Source organism: Vulpes lagopus, chromosome 9, assembly GCF_018345385.1.
Source record: "Vulpes lagopus strain Blue_001 chromosome 9, ASM1834538v1, whole genome shotgun sequence".
Lineage (NCBI taxonomy): Eukaryota > Metazoa > Chordata > Mammalia > Carnivora > Canidae > Vulpes > Vulpes lagopus.
The window spans coordinates 46,384,155-46,407,365 of NC_054832.1; the positions used below are offsets into that span (position 1 = coordinate 46,384,155).

Here is a 23,211-nt window from a genome sequence, read left to right on the forward strand (position 1 = left end):
ATTTTTAAGTGCTATTTTTTTTCATGAGTTGATTTTGCAAATGTGCTAGTTTTGATTATTTTTAGGGTATGCTTCCACTGCTTCCGCCCCCTTTTATAAGGGCTGTAGCCAAAAAAAGGCCAGTGGCAAGATAGAAACAACAGATTTAGAGCTTGAATTCTTTCTTTCCCTTTATACCAAAGGCCAAAACAAAACCTACATTGTTTAGAAGGGTGAAGCAAAAATTTTTTTCCCTGCATGGCCCAAAGACCTTTATATAGCATACCTTTCTAAATAATGGAATATATAGTAAACACCTGTGCCTATTCAAGCGGAACTTTTGTATTCTTGTGACATTTGCATAGCTTTTGTAAGAGGATAACTTACCTTTACTTTGCCCTTTCCTCCTTAAATTTGTTTCCTTTCAAGAAATATTTAGTAAGCTTTGACCATGTGCGAGACATTTTTCTGGGGAACCACAAATGAACACAGACAGATACATTTGCCATCATGGAGAGATGGCAAATCTATTCTACCGGAGAGAGAATGGACAATAAAGAAAACATGTGTTGTGTTAAACAGTGATCAACATGGTGAAGGAAAATAAAGCAGGGGAGGAGGGGGAGTGAAAGCCCCTGTGGGTGGATGGCAGGAGGGAATTCAATTTTAGACTGTGGGGTCAGAAGAGATTTCGCTTAGAAGGAAAATGTGCATAGAGGCTTAAATATCATTTTAAATATCCTCTCTTCACAAGCTCAGTTTCTGAAATGGCAATCTATAGTGATTGTGATATGTTTACATCCTCTGTGACAAATGCTCGCTAAATTATTTCGGCCATTACTTTCTACCACCCTGAGAAAGTGTGGATAAGTTGAATAGAAGCACAACCTGAATATCGACAATTTATATCACTGTCTGCCAAGGCTGCTGCTGTCAATGAGAAATCATTCTCAATTCACCTACGATTCCATATTACCTTCTGAATTTTTGCAAATAGACTATGCCTCTCTTGAGGCAAAGTTTCCATTTCTTCCTATATTAATGGCAAGTGGAGGTTATGTTCCTATCTCCACTCAGTAGCATATATCTGTCCCAAAGAGCCACCGGCCTTGTCTCGGTATTGGAGAGAGAACTATGTGAAGTGCTTCTCTGAGAAAAATTGGAATGTGTTTCAGGCTTTTTTTTAAACTGATTTTTTCTGACCCTTCAGGTCAGAGAGCTTTCAGTTTCATTGTTTCATTAATTACCATGGTCAGTTATTTCTTTGTCAGAATCCAGTAGGTATTTAGCTATTTTTATTTTTTATTTTAGGATATACAGTACAATAACTTAAGAATATTTTATGTGGAAGGGCACCTAGGTGGCACAGTTGGTTAAGCATCCAGCTCTTGGTTTCGGCTCAGGTCCTGATCTCAGAGTCCTGGGTTTCAGGCCCGCATCAGGCTCCGCACTCAATGCAGAGTCTGCTTGGGTTTCTCTCTCCCTCTTCCTCTACTCCTCTTAGCCCTGTCTTCTCTCTCGCATGCTCTCTCTCTCTCAAATAAATACATCTTTTTAAAAAATTAAAAAAATAAATTATCAGAGTATCACCTGCTATTAACTACTATTAACAGTAAGCCCTGGATCTTCATGCCTGTGTAATTTACCTGGATCGATCTTTTCATGGCATAACTTAGTTTTTTAAAATCAGTTTAATGTATCTACTATATGTGGATCAAAGTATGTATTAATTCAGGTTAACTGGTACCATAAAAATTATCACAAAAAGGTTAATAACATAAGAAGATATTGGTAGGAAAGAGATGCATGGCTAGAGCCATAATATGGCTGAAATCTGCAAAGGAAACAAAGAACAGCAGCTAAAACTGTAAGCAGGATTGTGAAAGAAAATAATATAACCAGTTTCAATATAATTTTAGCAATAATAACAACCAACTGTGTGCCAGGTTCTCAGAAAGCCTTTTATATTTAAAACAGTAATTAGGAGTGCCTTGGTGGCTCCATCGGTTGTTTCCAACTCTAGATCTTAGCTCAGGTCTTAATCTCAGGGTTGGAAGTTCAAGCCCTGCGCTGGGCTCCGCACTGGGTATGGAGCCTACATAAAAATAAAATAAAATACAATAAGACAGTATTTATACTATGAGTCTGTCACTAGTTTTAATAACTCAATGACTAGTATCTTGGCTAGGGTAACCGTTATTAAGGGACAGAGCAAGAATAGGATACAAACTTAGAGTTGTTTATTAAGCTACTTCCTTCTTTTTTATAAAGAACAAAGTTCATAGAGAAGACAGCTCCAGATAACTAGAATGAATTACAACTATCCAAAGATTCCTAAGAAAAGTTTTATATTTGGATTGGTTTAGATGGGAAAAGGTTCATTTTTATCGTATTACCTGAAATCCAAGAATCCTCAGTTGAGTGTGTGTGTGTATGACTCTATGAATAACTCACAAGGCCTAGGAAATCTAGTCAGGTTAAACTATTGTGAGCCAAAAGATTGAGAAAACCCTGTAATAAATCGCTTACTAATATCTAAGGAGGGGAAATTGGAAGTATTTTAGTGAAACATACTTATGATTTCCAAGTGAAATGTTGTTTGTAAATACAAAATTTTGAAATAAAGTGAAATAGTATACTTTAAAATATACCTAGTTTTTCTAATATCAAAACACTTTGGATAGTCTTTATTCTGAAATTTTCCATAGAAAACAATTGAATGTCATCAGAAATAACATTTTTTGGAAGTTTTTTCTGCCTTTAGAAAGAATTTACAGTGAAACACATTGTGTGTAAGCTAATGATTAAGTCAACAACATTTATAAATACTTGCTCTTGGACAAGTCGTATATTCACTAGAGATAAAAGTAGACACTTTTTACATAAAATGACCGATGCTATGATTGAGTGAGGTCAGGATATGGTGAGAGCGTATAGCAGAGGCAGTTGACCCAGATTGGAATCACTGTGATGATTTTTTTTCAAGATAGCTTTGTTCATGTAGGGTGACCGTATGACTTGTCATCCAAACCAAAACATGTTTGAGGGTGAAAGAGGACTCTACTTATAATTATAGGAGATGATGGGTATGATGTGAGCATAGCAGGAGGGATGGCCTCTTTTATTCCATCCCTCACATTTTAGGTGTGGAGATCTTGTATACGTCTGTAAATGCATACATGTCCATATGTTGCTCTCTTATTCAGGAAAACTGACTTAATCCACAAATCTGGCAGGGACTTGTCTGTGCTACTTCTGTTTTTTCCATCTGAAAAGCCCTGAAGATAATGTAAAGTGCTTAAATTAAATGTTTTTACATTATCTTTCAATCACATTGTATGGATTAGAGGTTGGGTGGGTAAAGACAGAACCAATTACTGATCACTGTAAGCAAGTTGATTAGCTGTTTCTTTGAATGTTTTGATGTGAGACAATGAAAATGACACTAGTTTAGTTTTAGAAGTGTCACACCATTGCACAGGGAAATGCCATGGAGGCCTGCATGTTTGTTGAGAGATGCTTTTGCTTGGTTTGCAGGACCAGTGGTTTTGGCGAGTGAGAAACAACAGGGTGATGGATGGATACCCCATGCAAATTACTTACTTCTGGCGGGGCTTGCCTCCTAGTATCGATGCAGTTTATGAAAACAGTGATGGGAATTTTGTCTTCTTTAAAGGTAAGGAATGTTTCCCATGTCTTGCTCTGTTGTATTTTGGTCATTTTGTTCAGGGCCCTATAGCACACATAGAGATGAAGAAGTGAAACCTGTGGAGTGAAGTTAGGTAGCTAATTCATCTTATGAAATGAACTGCATATGTTGACCGGAAATATAAATGAAAAGGAAAAAAAAAAGAGAAAAAAGAAATATAAATGAGGTAAAATCATTGATAATGTTTAACACTGTAATTTATGTTTTCTTATATGGCGTTCTCATACATGAGTCAAATTTAGAAGGCATTTGAGTGAATTTTTTACATTTGGCTTAAAATACCAAAAGAAATGAATTGGTTAATTAGTAAAAAGCCAATTTTTCCATTACCTAAAGATTATTGGGTTGTCGTCTTTTTTTAATAGAGTATTTGCAGTTACTTGCTCTTTTTATATGAAATCTATTTTGCTTCTTGTATTCAACTACAATATAATCTCTTAAGCTTTACTTGATTCAGTTAGTTCCCAGTAAACTAAGAAATTGCTCATAAAGACAAGGAAAATTCATGAGTAGAAAAAAATTCACCCAATTAATTTCACCCAATAAAATGTATTGCTTGTTATTTACCTAAGTGACAAGTTTTAATTGCACAAATACTAACTGCCTGGCATACAAAAGTAAGGTTACCTGGTAAACTGAACTTAGTTGAGGCACCTGGGTGGCTCAGTCGACTAAGTGGCTTACTTCCACTCAGGTCATGATCTTGAGGTCCTGGAGCCTCGTGTTGGGTTCCATGATCAGCGGGGAGTCTGCTTCTCTCTCTCCTTCTGTCCCTTCCCCTGCTCATGCTCTCTCTCTCTCTCTCTCAAATAAATAAATAACATTAAAAAAAATTAACTTAGGTGCCTGGTAATCCATCCTCAAAGCTTGCTTCAAAATAGTAAGTCATAAGTCTGTGGGGGAAACACAGGGAAAGAGATTGAGTTGTACGGTTGACAGAATTGTGAGGAGAAGATATATGACAGCACTACCCTACAATCCAGCAATTGGTATCTACCCAAAGGATACAAAAATATTGATTGGAAAGGGCACATGCACCCTGATGTTTATAGCGGCATTATCAACAGTAGCCAAATTATGAAAATGGCCAGAATATCTATCAACTGATGGATGGATAAAGAAGAGGTGTGTATGTGAGGGGGGTGTATGTATCTCTATAGATATAGATATAATGGAATATGACTCTGCCATAAAAAAAGAATGAAATCTTGCCATTTGCAATGAAGTGGATGGAACTAGAGTGTGTTATGCTAAGTGAAATCAGTCAGTCAGAGAAAAACAAATTTAAGACACAAATCAGATGAACGTAGGGGATAAGGAAAAAAAAAAAAGATGAGGGAAGCAAAAAAGGAAAAGGAATACTATTGTATTCCCCGCACCCTAAACCAGGGATTGACTCTTAACAATAGAGAACAAACTGAAGGTTGATGGAGGGAGGGGGCTGGAGGACGGTGTAAATGGGTGATGGGCATTAAGGAGGGTATTTGTTGTGATGACCACTGGGTGTTGTATGTAACCGATGAATCACTAAATTCTCCTGAAATCAATATTATGCTCTATGGTAACTAACGGGATTTAAATAAAAACTTAAACAAACAAAAAAAGATATCTGAGATGAAACTGTGGAGAACTAGAGCGCAGAACGTATCAATTGACTGACTGATTGATTGATTGATGATTGAATTAGCCAAGAGCCTGAAGGGCTGAAAAGAAGTTTAAACAGGGATAGAAACAGATGGAAAGAAGGGGGGGGATCTTAACACCCTTAAAGAGAAGTTGTTCCCAGGATCAAACTAGATGAATTGATGAGGATGAGAAAAACACAGAGTATGGGAAACACTTGGGATATTTTAAGTGAGGCACAAACTATCCATATAAAATGAAAGTGTAGGGCAGACTGGGTGGCTCAGTGTTTTAGCACCTGCCTTGGGCCCAGGGTGTGATCCTGGAGACCCGGGATCGAGTACCACATCAGGCTCCCTGCATGGAGCCTGCTTCTCCCTCTGCCTGTGTCTCTGCCTCTCTCTCTCTCTCTCTGTGTCTCTCTCATAAATAAATAAATAAAATCTTTAAAAAAAGAAAAAGAAAGTGTATACGTGGGATTTCTTTACAGATTGTTCCTGGAGAAAATAGGGTACATTCATTTTAAGCACATGGGGACTGTGCAGTGGTACGGCCAATTGGGGCGCTTCTTGGCCACAAGAACTGGGCAAGTCACTGAATTCTCTGTGTCTCAGTTTCTCCATCTGGAAAATGGGCTCCGTATCACTGCCCATCTCAGGATTAGCTTGAGGCCTAAAGTAACCACCAGGTCTGACGTGCTTGGCACAGACCGGTTTTCGTAAAGCTCTGCTGTGGCGGGTCCGAGTAGGGCCGCCGGCCTCCTGCCGCCCACAGCGAGCACACTATACCCCTGGGGACAAAGAAGGGACACGGTGCGAGGGACCTGGAGGCTGTTAGGGGCCTGCGTGGGAAGGAAAGGACTCTCCCCTGCACTCTCCCGTGAGCCCGTGAGCAGCAGCAGCAGCAGGAACACAGGAAGAATCTGGCCCAGGCGGCCGCGGCCTTGGTCTTGGCCTTGGCCTTGGCCTTGGCCTTGGCCTTGGCCTCAGCCTCACAGGAGGTGCCCTGGGCCCCCCAAGCAGCGCCCCTCCGCGTTGCTCCATGGCCAGCCAAGAGGCCACCCCGACAGAAGGTCCCTGTGCCCGGCCTCTGTCACAGGCCGCCTTCCAGCTTGTGTGTGGAAGCCACAGCCTGTGACGCGACGCAGGGCGAAATCTGAAATCACCTGCAGGATCCGAGTGCAAGAGGCACCAGAGAGCTGCCCGTGTTTTCGGGCACACGACTATATCCTCAGTTCTCAGAAGTGCTGGTGCATCACGGTGCTTGACGAACATCTGAATAAAGATCATGTGCATGGGGGCGCCTGGGTGCCTCAGCTGGTTAAGCGTCGGCCTTGGGCTCAGGTCATGACCTCGGGGTCCTGGGATCGAGCCCCATGTCAGGCTCCCTCTCCCCCGGCCTGCTGCTTCCCTTGCTTGTGCTCTCTCTTTCTCTCTGTCAAATAAATAAGATATTTAAAAAGAATAACAATAATAATTATTACATGGTGAAGTATGATTTGGCTCCATATGGTGTTTCCTATGTTACGATGCTAAGGAATAGGAATGACTTTTCTTGTCACATATTGATTCAACTTCTAGAATGTTGTGCTTGTCAATGGCCTCTTCTGACCTACTGCCAGTATCAGGAAATGTCTAATATTAAAAGTCTTGTCACTCCAAGACCCTGCTGTGGTGCTTCCTTCCTCCACTTTTCCCTCCGCAGTTCTTTCAAGTAAACCTCCTTCAGGCCCAGCCATGAATATGCAGCTCCCCTCTTCCAAATACTTGCTTCTCCAGAGGGAGCCAGGAGCTCCAGGTCAACCCAACGAGACCACCCCCATTCGCTAGTGTCCGCTTTACCCCTGGCAGGAGAGTGAAGAGCCCCAGAACGCTGGACTTCAGTTAATACACCACTCTCTTCACCACCCTCACCACAACAATCACAATCAAAATGACCGTCTCCGCTTGCCACCATCTCGTTGTGTGACCTTCATCACCTCAAAAAATGCAGCTTTTCTGAGGAATCAGGTCATCCCTCATCCCAAGACCGTCCTCCTCATTTTGCTCTTTGGGCCATGAGGCAGGTCTAAAGCTCACCTCTAGCATCCGATTTCTCTCCCTCTTCTAATTATTCTCTGCCTACCATCTGGAAACTATACATTTCACTTATTTATTGCTTTTCTTGGATCCTTCCTACTAGGATATCAGGTCCAGGGCAAGATCTTCTCTTCCTCACTCTTTTGCTTTTATGCTGATATATTCCCTGTATCTTAAACCAGGCATTGACAGACTTTTTCAGTAATGACCAAATAGCAAATATTTTTAGGCTTTGCAGCCCATACTTCTCTATTACACATCCTTTTTTTTTTTCTTTAACTTTTAAAAATGTAAGGACTCTTCTTAGATCATGGGCTGTACAAAAATAGGCATTGGCCATAGTTTGCTGACCTCTGTTTTAAACAATACCTGGAATATAGTAAACACTAAACAAAGATTTATTGAATGAATGAAGAAGAAAATTCAAGTGCTAATCTGTATCCGTGTGCACAGCCCTACAAAAGTTCGTCCCAGCCTGTCCTGGTCACACTAGCCCATTACCGCTGATGGATTTAAGCATTATTCTTCTTCTGGTTGCTCTTGTCTTTGGGCTTTTTAACCTTCATTTCCTTTCTCTTTGTGTTTCCCTTCGTTCTCTTTATGCTTTTTATGTTTTTTTTTTCTCTTCTTCTAATCTATACTACACAATAGTACTTATACTTAACCAGCTTTGCCTTTTATTCACCCTTTTAAGCTAAAATCCATGTTGGGATTTAAACTTATTTAGTCATGCATCTCCTAAATGTGCTCATACACATTTAGGCTTATTTTCATCATGCATAAGAATTTGAAGGTATGGATTTCAATACAAGTAAAAATGAGTGTTTAGTTATAAAGTCTACAGACTACCTTCATAATATAAAGATAAGCATAAAATGTTATATTCAAGTGAATCTTCATAAATATCTTAAGAAAAATGGGAAGCCATAGATCCAATTAAAACTTCATATTTTGGTGTAATATATATGTTTTAAAACTTTGGGCAAAACGATATGTGTGCATATATGTCAAATGCAGTGGGAGTTGTCAGCACATAAATTATAAAAACATGAAAATGTAAGCGACTTGTCCTCTATAAATGTGATCAGTTCTATATTCTTAACAGAATCTTACTGCTTTTCGATATATTAGAGTGTAGTATATCAAAATATACTGATGTGTCCTCTGCTTCCCGCCAGATGTAATAATAGGGATCAGATTTATCCTCCCACCTAAACCCACCAACAACTGGATAAAGTATATAAAACAATGATTTTCATGCCACTGGACAGCAAGAAACAGAGGATAGTAAACCTGTAAGTCATGAAACAAAGAGAAATAAGCTTGGAAAGTGTCCCAGTTTCCTGTTTTGGTAGTTTCCAGGCTGTGGAAGAGGGTAGGAGAATCCAGGTGGTGTTCAGAAGACTGTCTCCGTTGAGGGGAACAGAGCTGAGAGTCAGGAGATAACAAAGTGGCTGCAGTGCCCAGAGGCAAGCATCATGGGGAAGAGAGCTGCATGGAGTGCAGACACCGCAATTAGCAGAGGAACCCCCTGAAGTGCAGGAGAAAGAATTGGTCAGCATATGTATGTAGGTTAACTACCAAAGTGCAGATTAGGGATCGTTTAATAGGATGAAAGAGAAGAGTTCCTGACACTCACACAAGCACTAATAGTACTTACTCCCACCAGCCACCTCTCTGTGGCCATCGGCTGGAATACTGAGAAGGGTCTTACCTCATGAGTGGGGAACGATTATCTTAGAATGAGCACTGTAACAGTCCTAGGACAAAGCTCAAGAATATTTATAAGGATACAAAAGTATTCACCCAGTGAGGTAAAAGTCACAGCATCTGGCCTCTCCCATAAGATGAGGAACAGACAAGGATGTCCCATTTCAATTTTATTCATTATTGTACTGGATATTTCATGTAGCAGAATAAGGCAAGATATAGACTAAATAAAATTATATTCACAGACAAGATGACTGTGTTGAAAATCAGATGCAGTCAACCAGTTACCTCTAATGGACAAATGAATTTAGCAAAGCTGCAGCATATGAGACCATTATATAAAGAGCAATTGTATCTCTGTATATTTTCGAGAACTGTGATGGGTCTGCGATTTTACCCTCTTTGCAAGCTAACATGTTAGCCTGCCTCACTTTCAGGGATGTTGGTAGAAACACAAGATTCCTGAGTCAGAGAATAAGACAGAGACAAAGGCAGTAGCTAGAGTATAACCATTTATATGAGTCCCCTGAGCCCCTGATTCTCAAAGGTGATGTGAAGAGGACCAGGCAACACCTGTACATGTAATCAGTTGCATTGCAGGAAGGAACCACAAGCTTAGAGAACCTAAAGATTTCATGATGAGCAGTACACCTGTTTAAACTTTATCCCAAAGGGAGACCTTTTCTTCATTATACTGGACAATAAATACATCTTTCCTTTGCTATGGAGGAGACACAGTCTATCCCCCAAGATTGTGGCTATCCAAATACCTTTCAAAATATAGTCCAGGACAAAGGCAGCCATTGCCTCTGCTCACCAGACCTGCTGAAGACTGGTGGAGAATTGCTTTCCATCACATAACAGCAAAGGATAGTCAAGAATTGAAAATTTAAAAAAAAATACAATAGCATCAAAAACTATTAAATACTTAGAGATCAATCCAAAAGATACATGAATGACCTCCACACTAAAAACACAAAATTTTGCTAAATTAAGTAAAGAAGACAAATAAATGAACAAATATGTCTCATTAATGAGTTGGAAGACTCAATATTATTATAACCCTCACCAAATTCATCTATACATTTGAGCACAATCCCAATCAAAATCCCCACAAGGCTTTTTGTGGCAATTGTGAGACTGGTTATCAAATTCATGTGCAAATGCAAAAGACCTAGAATAGACAAAACTATTTCTAAAACTCTAATAACTTCAAGTCTTATTTTAAAGCTACAGTAATGAAGACAGTGTGGCATTGTCATATTTTTCTGAAAAAATCAGTGTAACAGAATACAGAGTCCAGAAACAGACTAAAAAACAGATGGACAAGTAATTTTGACAAAGGTACAAAGGAAATTCAGTGGAGAAAAGATAATCTTTTCAACAAATTATGCTGAAACCATGGGATATCCATATGCAAAAAACTAAACTCTGATCCAAACTTTGTACCATATACAGAAATTAACTCTAAATGGTCCTAACCTAAGTAGGAGTTATAACTATAAAACAACTAGAAAAAATAGGAGACAAATATATGTGACTTTGGTTTAGGCAAAATGTCTTATATATATATGGAGCCAAAATCAAAATCCATAAAAGAAAAATTGATGAATAGGACTTTATCAAAATTAAAACTTTCTGCTCTTTTTTTTTAAGGTTTTATTTATTTATTAATGAGAGATACAGAGAGAGAGAGAGGCAGAGAGAGAAGCAGGCTCCATGCAAGGAGCCCGACATGGGACTCGATCCCGGGTCTCCAGAATCATGCCCTGGGCTGAAGGCAGGCACCAAACCACTGAGCCACCCAGGTGTCCCACTTTCTGCTCTTTAAAGATACTTTTAATACAAAGATTGCTATAGACTAGGTGTCTGCAAACCATATATATGATGAAGGGTTTGTGTCCAAAAGATACAAAGAACTTTTAAAACTGAAAAAGAAAGCAAGCAATTCAATAAAAATGAGCAAAGGACCTAAACAGACTTTACCAGGGATGATATATCGGTGGCAAATAACCACAGCAAAAAAGATGCTTACCAGTATTAATCATTAGGGAAATGTGAATTAAAACCACAGTGAGAGGGGTGCCTGGGTGGCTTAGTCAGTTAAGTGTCCAACTCTTGGTTTTGATTCAGGTCATGATCTCGGGTTTGTGGGACTGAGCCCCCATGGAGCTTTTTGATCAGTGTGGAGTCTGCTTGAGATTCTCTCCCTCTCCTTCCCCTGACCGCCCCCCCACCCCCGTTAAGTAAATAAATAAAATCTTTAAAAAAAAAAAGAAAAAAAGCACACCCACACAATGAGATACTACTACATACTTATTAGAATGGCTAAAATTAAAAACCCTGACCGTGCCAAGTGTTGGCAATTCCTTTAAAAGTTAAATACATAGTTATTGTAGGATCCAGCCATTGCACTCTCAGGTATTTTCCAAGACAAATGAAACCGAATGTCCAAAGACATCTATGCAAATATTCAAAACAGATGTATTTGTAATCACCCCAAATCAGAAGTAATTCTAATATACCTGACTAGTAAACGGATAATCAAGCTGGTATATCCATATAATGAAACCCTACCAAGCAATAAAAAGGATGAATTACTAATTTACACTACAATGTGGATGAAGCTCAAAGTAATTGTGTTTGGTAAGAGAATTTGGACAAAAAAGAGTACTGATATTAAACTCTAGAAAATGCAAAGTGATCTATAGTGACAGAAAGTTACCTGAGGGCAGTTGAGAACTGAGCAGGAAGGAATGCAAAGCAGCATGAGAAAACTTTTAGAGTGATCAATATGTTCATTATTTTGCTATATTGATATTTTGACAGATACATATGTGAAAACTTCACAAATTAAATACTGAACTAGGTGCCATGTATTCCATGCTAATGGTACCTCAGTACAGCTTTACTAAAAAACAGCTTACCAAGCACATAAATTTATGTTGGAATAGTTTAAGTAACTATTGCATAGATTTAATATACTAGTGACTGTGAGTAGTAAAATTTGCCTCCTGCATTGTTCTACAGCATGTTAATTATGAGCATCCAAATTAATACTATGTTGGTTTCAGTCCCTTACTGAATTCAGGGATAATTAAGCAGAGTGTCCCCTTAGAGCAGAGGTGCCCTCATTCCCAGCAACCTCTCTTCTTGGTTACATTTCTAGTATTATGGAGAATAGTAAAATGTGAAGTTAACTAAATCTTAATAGAGAATGAATCCACTTACTGAAGATCTATCTAAAACATTATGTAATTTCAATTTAATCTCAGGATTTACTGCTTACAATGATTATAACATTTCCTATTAAGTATATTGGAATGACTGTGTAAAATAGGTGGGTGCCCTCCTTTGAAATAATTTCATCATTGTTATTTTATATTGCATATCTATGTTGTTTTTACTCTCTAATTTCCCTGCTCTTACTTTTGTCCGTTTTTTAGTTATGGTTTACTATGTTATCACGTATTTTTCCTTTAAGAGCCTTCAGATTTTTGTGTAATGAAGTAAGGTGTAAGTAAGTAGATAAATGTTTTAAGGAATTTTTTCGTTCTACCTCACATATGTGTACGTGTATGTATTGTTTTTAAGAAACCAGTATATAATACCTCCTTTTACTCATCAAGGTGCTACTCAGTGTAGCTGCTTATATTTGAATGTGAGGCCTGTGTACCAGCCACACAATTTCAGCTAGTCAGCTAACTTAACATCACTCAGGTAAATCAAATATAATAGAGTAACATTTTGTGAGCACAATCAACCCAGATGTTTATATTCTCAATTACCAGTCATGTTCAGGTTGAATGGTTATGAGATAATAATATCAAAAATCTATGTTGAAAATTGAGTTGGTGCAATTCTCTCAAGAACTGAAAATAATTTTTAAAATGAAGCTTCCAGTGTTGTCAAATCCAGTAACAGTCAAAGTCAAGTAGTTGAGAAGTCTCAAAATTCATATTGTTGCTATCACTTAATAACTTTAAGCAGTCCTTATCGTGCTATTTGACAGTTTCATTTCAAGAGGCAAAATCATTTATGGAACTGGAAGCAAAATATCTAGGGTGTAAAAGAGCAGGGCCATAGAGTTTAGGAATAAGAAGGCATACAGAAGATGTCTCTCAAAAAAGAACTGTCTAAAATATGTGGCATTGGAAAATGGCAAAGAAAATAAGTGTTAAAAAATTATTTATGTGACTCGGCATTACTCCTTTATTTCAAATACTCCTGTAAACCAGCAATCTCTTTTTCCTGCTTGCAAATCTTCATTCTTGAAAGGTTTAAGGAGTGCTAATGAAGTTCATTTGAGGTAGAAATATACCGTTTTTAACATGGTGCAATGGATAACCTAAAAGATCTTTTACTATAAATAGAGGAATGCAGTGATAACTTAATTCCCTATAGGAGCTAATGGAAAATTTATGCCTGAAAAGCTACAGTAGGTTAAGGAATCTACATTCAATGGCCCTGATACAGACAAAAATAGATTCAAAGCATGTGAATTGTGCTATTGTCTTGAATTATAAATTTCAGAAAATTTTAGTATTAGTGTTTATATTATATAGTGACAGAAAGTAATCATCTAAGCCAAGGGGTCAAACATATGATTTTTGAAAATCTCCCTTGATAAATTTACCTCCACTTGTTTATAACAATTCCAAAAGTCTATGGTATGTTTTTATTATAGCTACTTTTATTCATATTTTAAACTATAGTATGTTCCCATCAGTAAAACTTATGTCTAATTTTTTTCTCATTTTCCAAAATTTTTATCATATCCTTTTATTTATCATGTCAGGTTTGAGTTCCCTGGGAAGCAAACACAGATAAAGTTATGAGGAGAGAAGTAAGCTTCTGGAAGGCAAACAGGGACAAGGCAAGACTGGCCTGGAAAGCCATGGACTGTGCTGTAGATATGACAGGGTCTTAGCAAACCAAATAAGGAGCTCCAGAGCAAAGACTACCTGTCAGAGGAATCTCATGTAGGGCAGAAATGACCAGGATCTAGGATGTGGTGTGCTCAGTATTGGCTGGATGATGCCCAGGAAGAGCATGGGTTTGGCCCATCCCAAAGCACTTACCTGGTTTCTTGGCCCAATTCTCAGATCCAAAGGCATTCGTTGATAGATAGGCCAGTTCTTTCTTGAAGAGAAGTCTAATAAGCTGCAAAGTCAACAGCTGCCACATTTGTGGAAGTATTCAAAACTCTCTCCTTACTAGATGATGTTGTAGAACATGGCAAAATAAATGCTGGTAAGAGTCATATGACCTCCATAGTTGGGCATTTGTTCAAATTTCTTGAGTAACCAGCCTATAAACAATATTAGAACTTAATTCAAATAATTGGCACTAACATAGATCAGTGTACTTAATCATTTATTTTTGATATCATTTATTTGAATTGGTATCAAGCAAATTTGAACAATCAAATATTAGATTGTATAAAAGTAATAAGCATCATTTATTGGGTACCATGATCCAGGTATAGTATGGATATTCTACGTTTAATCTCTCATTATTTCCAGAACTCTGAATGAGGGGGTTAGTGTCTTATGTTACAAAATAGGAAAGGAATATTCAGATTTAGTTACTTTCCCAAGAGCTCACAGCTAGCATTTGGCAGAGCCATCACTCCTTAGTTCGATCTGCTCTCAAGGCTGTTGAATGTTCCACTAAACCACAGAATCTAATACAGAAAATATTAATTCTTTATTAATTTTTTTAAATCCATGAAATGTTCTCTAGGAATAAATATATCAATGTTGAACAATAGTTAGCCCAATAAACAATAGTTATTGAATAATCTAAGTGCAAAAAAAAAAGAATAATCTAAGTGCAGCCTTCTTTTATATGAAGAATATCCAGTCTTCAAGGAACTAATGTTCAAATCTTTAATGTAAAGGACACCAAGCAAATACTTTTGGCTTTATGGATCATATGGTTTTCAATCAAAACTACTAAACTCTGTCACTGTGGGGTGAAAGCAGACTAGACCATATGTAATGAATAGATGTGACTGCATTCTGATAAAAATTTATTTACAAAAACAGGCAGCAAGCTGGCAGCCCTAGTTTACAAACCCGTGTTGTAATAAAAGATACAAAATATAAATGTGTGAGTAGAGTTTTGTGGCCCCTAAAAGACAAAAATATAGTTGATTTTTTAAGTTAATAAATTATAAAGGGTATCTGATTACTGAGGACACAATGTACAAGGCATGAGCAGAATACAGTGGATTAATTAATAAACACTTCCAATAATAAATGTGGAGTGATTACTTGATAAAGCAAGAGGAAGCAGAAAACCCTCAGCAATTCTGAAAGCCAGACAGAGTGTAAACGTGTTCTATTGAGAGAGTCAATTTGGAATAGCAAGTTGAGCATCGAATTAAAAATACCTGGACTGTAGTGCAAAGATATTAGCAATTGGTTGTGTGCTCTTAAGCACATCACTTCTTTGGCCTGAAAAATCAATGTGTTGGGCTGGATTCTCAGCCATATTTCTTTTTTTTTTTTTTCCCCACGTAAACCTTTTGTTTTCATAAATAAGACATATTCATGGCTTAGGTTTTAAATTACATTTACAGATGAGGAACACTTCTAGGCCCAAACAGGTTAGCGGTGAAGCGACTACTGCTGGGAGGAATGCACGGCCCCCGTGCACTTTAAGCCTAAGAGCAAAGACTTCATGTCAAAGATCACCGTACACATCCCCTCTAGGCTCAAGAACTGGAAGACTGGAGGAGGAGCGGAGACTTGGTGAAGCTCCTGTGACCACCATCTGATTCCCTCACCTTCACACTACAGAAGCCGACGAAAGTTGTGCTACTTTTAGATAAGCTAAGAAGGAACTTTCCTGATTATATGAAGTGAAACTTTCTCTCTATTGTTAACAATTAGGATAAGGGCATTAGCTACACAGAGTATCCACTGACAAATACAGACTATGAGGACAGGGAAGAGGAAGCCACACAGATATCTTGTTTCTTCAAATGTCAGAAACTTCCACACCACAGCAGGAGAGCAGTGGATGAACTCAGCCATATTTCTGATCTAGTATATCTGAGCAATGCAGTGCACTCCCATCAGCAACTGTGGGCCAGTCCAAGGGTGTTAGAAAAGCATGTATGAGTCTTAGCTTGATAAAAATTTTAAAAAGTCATTAGACAATACAGTTTTCCTTGTAGGAATAAGCATACAATTTTAAAATTCTTCAAGGGATTATCTGCTTAGTGCCTATTTCCTCTGCTGCTCCATCAGCTTTACAGGAGCAAGAATCTGTGTGTTTTTTTCACTGGTATCCACAGCTCCTAGCTCAGTGACTGGCTAAAAGAGGCTCTTAATAAACACACACTGGATGGATGGATGGATGGATGGATGGATGGATGAATCTCATTGATGACTTACTGGAATAGATGGTCTGTAAATTCGTCTCCAACTGTAAATATTCTTTGAGGTTACTCTTTTTATTTATAAAGCTTCTCTGTCTTTAACTCGAACTTGTTGATATTTTCCTCTGCATATTGCCAAGTACAATGTCAGTAAGGACCAGTTCTTTCCACTTGCTCCAGAATATGTGAACCTCATAGGAAATCCAATAAATGCCTTCATTCTGCCAAAGAGGCAATATTTTCCTTGAGAACCAGACCATCTGATGGTAAGGTAGTTAAAAATCTACCCCTCCAATGTTAAAAAAATAAAGAGTTGTATATGAATCTCATACTTAGTCAAGACTCTTAACAAGAGAAACAAAGTTCATCTTTGTCCATGTGAAAATCTCATCAAGATACAAAAGGAATTGCATAATTCTATTAATTGGGTGTTTGTTAGAAAACACCTGAAGAGAGGAAAAAAAAAAAAAGAAAACACCTGAAGAATTAAATGTATAACTCATAATCATTGTTGAGTTATTTTCTTGAATTCTAAGCCACAAAAACTCAGTAGGCAAGGTGTTGTTTTTCTTAATTTTTTTGTGTATAACTGCTGGGATCTCATCATGTAACCCTATAGGAAATGTTTGCTGATGAGTTATCTGTTTTGCTTTGTTTTTTGAAGGGAATATAAGTGCATTAAAAACAAACAAAAATCCCCTGCTGTAGGTTTCTAGTGGGGAAAAAATGATAGGTGAATGCTAATCTTCTATATCAAGGCCTTAATTATTAAAAGAGAGGCTCTTTGTTTCTCCTTTTTATTGACTGAAAATTCATGACCTACAGCATAGGGAAGTTCTTCTGAAACACATTTTTTTAAAGTTTTTTTTTCTTCTTCTTTTTTTTTTTTTTAATAACAAGAATTTCCTGGAAGAACTGTAACTCTTTTTCTTTTTTTACACATTATTCCCTTCTGAGACATCCTGGAAAATATAAACTAGGGTTCTGTGAACATTCTCTCATGTCGGTGCAGCATGAGTATCCATGAGCTTAGTGATATCACTGGACAAGGCCTGGAAAAAGTATGAAGAAGTTTTCATGGATAGGTTAGATATAAGGAACTACAAACAGGTATTCTAAAGCATACTAGAATGTTCCTGCTTAAGAGGTAACCAACTGAGGTTAGCTGATGACAGATTTACTCTAAATAACTAGCATGGAAAGCACTGGAACCATATTATCCTTTTCTAATTAAAACTGAGATGAAAGGAGAGAATGCAGCATAAAACAGGACTTTCTTTTTTATTGTATTGTTTTAAGACTTTCTATTTTAAATGCCACAGAGATATGACTAAAATATAGAGCAAGCTGGGAAACAGCTGTCTGGATTTTCCATCTCACTAACTCTGGCAAGGAAGTGATCTGGGCCCTTGGGGTGTTTTTTTTTTTTTTTCTTTTTCTTTATAAAATATTCAGATTAAACAATGGCTCAGGATAGGGGTATATTTTTATGATAGCATCTCCCAACACACAGTTAAATATAATTACTTAAATGGCCCTCCAACACAATCCTAGGACTTGCCTTTTTATTTTCTCAGGCTAGTTAGTGGTCAGAAATCTCATTTTTTCCTGCTCTATTAATAAGGTTCAAGACTAAGGCCCACAATATTATTTTTGTAGCCTTTTCATTTTTGTTTCGACTGTATTTGGTTATTCATGTAATATTAAACATAGATCTTTGAATAAATAACCATTTATTAGGCACCTACTGCTTTCCAGGCATTATCTATAAGGTACTGCAGGAAAATGGTGTCAGACACAGTGTTTTTTTCCTCAAGTTTGCTCACAGCTTAGAATAGGTAGCGGGCTTGTGATCCATTAAAGTACTAAGTTCTATGTACTAAAAGTGTATAAGTAATATGATAAAGGAGAAGACCGCATACTCTGGCAATGTAAGAGGATGGGAACCTTATTCAGATGGGAACTGCTTTCCAGAGAAATGATGTTAAGCTAAGTTTTGAAAGAGCCGTACCCATTTTCCAGAAATGGAAATAAATGGGATATAGATGAAATAAGAGACTCATATTTAAAAGAACCTTGAGATGACGTATAGATGAGTTTGGGTTTTATGCCAGGTGCAGTGGTAAACCACTGAAAAATTCAACCAAAAGGTAGATAAAATCAGGTACACATTTTAGAGAAATCACTTTAATGACCTTGTGGGAGACATATAAAAGTGGTCTGAAGGCAGGAAGATAGAAAGGAGGTTATTGAAATAATACAAGCTAGAAAACAAAATTATTGCTCTTAAAGCACATGGATGGAAGACAGCACTGCGCGCTGGCTAATAGCCAGGATTTTGAGTAGCAGACTTGGGCTCCATCACGTCTAATACCTTGTGTGATGTTTGGATGGCCAAAAATTTATACTGGACAGTCTTACTCAGTTAAAAGAAAAATAAACCCAACCAGATTAATTGAGTTTAGGGGTGGGCGTGTGACAGGAAGTCATTCAAGAACTGACTACACTTGCCATCTCTCTAATTAGGCCTTCTGGTCTCTCTTCTGTAGCTTTGCTCTTTGCATCCACTCCATTCTCTTTTTTCTTTCAGTTGCTCTCTCTGGTTTTTCAATTTATACATCCTCATAATGTCTGCTTGCCCATGGCCATCATGACTTCTCCAGCCTCATACTATATAATGAATCATCCTTTCCCCTTGCTTAGTGGGAATGTCTCTCAATATTCCCTGGGTCACATTCCCAAGAAAGAAGAATGAATGGCTCTGTTCATCTCTTCTCTTCTGCCTAAACTATAATCCAGAACTCTGCAGAATTTTGACTGGCTCGAGGCTTGGATGGTAATACATGGAGAAGATATGGAAAATGGTGGGACCGACTTCAGAGCTTGTGAACAAGACAATTACCTTTAGACAGGATAATTGAAAAGTTGACCTGTATCGGCGGCAATAAGAATGGACCGCAGGGAAGAGTTTCAAGGAAAAGTTTAGAAATCAAAGCAACTGAATGTAATGACCCATCCTTATGAAAAATAATAAACGGGGAGGTTCCAGATATGACACCTTGAGTAATTAGCATGCCATCTACAGAGATAGAGAAAACAAGAAGAAAGGCCCTTTGATGAGTTCAGATTTGGACCTGTGGGTCAACTTTATAGAAAATCCCGGTAGGAAGGTACCTATACCATTTGGCTCTCAAGAGCTATTTGGATTAGAGCTAGCCCTGTGTGACCACTCTGATTTTTTGGCTTCTAAGTTTTTCTTTTACTTCAGTCTTCTTCCCTCTTTCTTCTATATCCTTTGCATTTGCCTAACTCTTCCGTCTTCCCTTATGTGATCTATTTGAAGACCATATATTTCTAGAAGCCCAGTTCTGGTTCCTCTTTATCTTCTCTATATATTATTCTTCCCTGGGTAATTTCTTCAAATTAGTAAATGCCATATTTATGCTTGTGACTTACAGATTGTTACCTTCAAACTCATATACCCACTTGCTCATGTGATGTCATTTCGATTTCTCACTGACATCTCATACTCTAGATTCAAACCCTCTACAGCCCATACACAAAGGAGTCTTCTTTGGCTTATTTTAGATCACTCTTATTCTCTCACTTACAAAAATCAGAACTTGGAGTTATCTTTGATATGTCATTTTTTAAATTCCCCACAGCTAACCCAAAAGCAATGTCTATCAATGCCATCTCCAAAATGTGTCATGACTTCATTTTCTTCTTTCCATCACTGTTGGTGTCACTGCTGTCACCTTATTACAGGTTATTAGCAAAGACCTTTTTAATTTAAGTATTCAGTGACTTTCTGTTTCATTTAGAATAAAGTTTAAATTTTGACAAAGACCACATTATCCTTACCTCCATCCTTACCACATTCCTACAACATTGTATTCTATCACTCTTCTCATTAGGACATTTGTCCTTTGTGTTTCCACCCCTTCAAACCATATTCACTGTTCTGGCTTCTTTGAATTATGTAAGTACAACTCACATGTCACCTGAATAAAGGGAACTTTCCTGTGTCCAATACAAGCAACCACCCTACCAAATCCCATCATTTTCCAGTTTTATATATATATATATATATACATATATATATATATATGTATATATATATATACACACATACATATATATATATACACACATACATATATATATATATACACACATTCCGTCCTCGGAAGGAAGACAAGAGGATCCGGTGTGAGCCTGCCTGGTGTGACAGACCAAATGGACATTTCTCTGAAAAACCAGTATATATAGTCTGTTCATATGTAAAATTCAGTGGAAAAGAGGCGGAACAGTGCTGTTATTTTAAACAGAAGGTTGTATTATGATGTTTTTGTTTTGTTTTTGTTTTTGTTTTTTTACTATTGCTTGATTAAATTTGGCATTTAAATAGTGGTGGAGGGATCCCTGGGTGGCGCAGCGGTTTGGCGCCTGCCTTTGGCCCAGGGCGCGATCCTGGAGACCCGGGATCGAATCCCACGTCGGGCTCCCGGTGCATGGAGCCTGCTTCTCCCTCTGCCTGTGTCTCTGCCTCTCTCTCTATCTCTCTGTGACTATCATAAATAAATAAAAATTAAAAAAAAAATTAAAAAAAAATAAATAAATAAATAGTGGTGGAAATATTTTATATAATTTTCATATTTTGGTTGTGCAGTTCCTTGGCTACTGTTTTTCTTAGATTTGTTCTTTCATTCTCAAGTGGACAAGTCTTTGATAAAATATTGTTAAACTGTATTATAAGTATTGTTACACAGGGTTATGTTTTCCTGGTCTGGAGCATTTTTAAAATCCAAACTGTATGTCCTGTGGAGCAGGCAGTGATTTTTGTTTCAAAACTTGTATATGCATTTGTAGGAAAGTACTTTCTATTTACAGTGTGTTGTCTGATTTTAATGTCCATTCTTAGCCAAGCTGCTAGTAGGCATCAATTGGATCCTTTCCTACATTGAAATGGAAGAATTAATGAGCTTACATTAGTAATTTTACATAGTAAAATTTTTTGAAAACTTGATGATCCCAACGTATTTACCATTGTATGTTAAAGCAAAATAAATCACCACTTTTTTAGAAAAAATATATATATATATTTTTATATATAAAAGATATATATTTTATATATCTTTACTACATATATATCTTTACTATATATATATATATATATATATATATATATATATATATATAATATCTTTACAGTACTTTCCTCTCTGAAATTATCTTTTTTTAAGGTCAGTTTTCCCATATACCTTCACCAGAATTTAAGGTCTAAGAGACAGAGATGTTATCTTTCTTTTTTTTTTTTTTTTTTTTTAAATTTTTATTTATTTATGATAGTCACAGAGAGAGAGAGAGAGAGAGAGGCAGAGACATAGGCAGACTCCATGCACCGGGAGCCCGACGTGGGATTCGATCCCGGGTCTGCAGGATCGCGCCCTGGGCCAAAGGCAGGCGCCAAACCGCTGCGCCACCCAGGGATCCCGATGTTATCTTTCTTATTCACTGCTACATCTCCAGTGCCTAAAATAGTGCCTAATAAGTCTACTAAGTAAGTTGTTGATGAATGATTCAATTAATTAATTCCTGCAAAAGACCGTTGACAGGTCTTCTCATTTCCATTCTTTTCTTTATAGTCCACTTTCCACAAAACACACACAAAAAATCATGTTTTGAAAATACAAAACAGATCACATCCTTCCACTAATTTAATCTCTCTGATGGTTTCTCAGTACCCTCCAAATAAGACTGAAATCCCTATATACATTTTCAGTACCACTGCCTTGTTCATTACACTCCACTGATCTTTTCATTTGTCATCATACAGAACTCATTTGCTTGGCATACTGTTCCTGACACTCTTTGCATAGCTATCATCTTCTTCTCTTTCTTTAAATTTTGGTTTAAATGTTATTTCTTCAGAGACCTTTCCTCATCTCCTTACTTTAAAGGAGACCCCTTAGGATTTCTTTTTTCTCAACCCCTGATGTCTTTCCTTTGTAGCATTCAGTAGTTTTTCAGTTACTACAATTATATTTTTGTATATTTGGTTTTGTCTGTCTAATCCACTAGAATGCAGGATGATCAGTGTAGTGATCAGGTCTGTCTTGTTGTCTTTAGTATCCTTAGTACCTAACATGATAGTTGGGACACTGAAGATATTTAATAAGTGTTTTTTATTTTTTTTAATGGTATCAAATGGTCATAGAAGCTCTTGAAGTAAATAAAATTACTCCTGTAACAAACTAGAGACGCCTAACTAAATCTAGACTGAAGACATGGTTTTGTTTTTGTTTTGTTTTTGTTTTTGTTTTAGGCCAAAACATGGTGTTTTTTTTGTTTTGTTTTGTTTTTGTGGGGTTTTTTTGTTCTTTGTTTGTTTGTTTTACTTCCTTAAGGTGTAACATGAATGCTTTACCCTTACTTCCTATCTCCTGATTTAGAATAAGAAGAGAGGAGGCCGAGACCAAAGCTCTAGGAAGTGTCAACATTTAGGAACTGAGGGGGGAAAAACATCCAGAATGGAGCCCAGAGAAAAAAAAGAGTCCTCCACGCCCAAAAATGGTTTTCTAGCAGCTTATAGAAAAGACCTTTAAGTAGGCAACTGTGTCAATAGATAAGGCTGGAGAATTATTTCCTTGAAAGACATTGCTGACGTCAGAACAAAAGTTTTCGATGGAAAGTAGGTGTTACATCAATTTAAGCGGAGT

At 37.4% G+C, this 23,211-nt stretch overlaps 1 protein-coding gene across 1 annotated transcript in view; it reads left to right on the forward strand.

The window, feature by feature from the left end:
- MMP16 (matrix metallopeptidase 16) overlaps positions 1–23,211 on the forward strand; it is a 293,094-nt gene that overhangs the window by 242,304 nt on the left and 27,579 nt on the right. Inside the window, exon 7 of the mRNA XM_041769632.1 lies at positions 3,517–3,655. Within this exon, the coding sequence (XP_041625566.1) occupies positions 3,517–3,655 (139 nt within the window). The remainder of the gene's footprint in view (positions 1–3,516; positions 3,656–23,211) is intronic.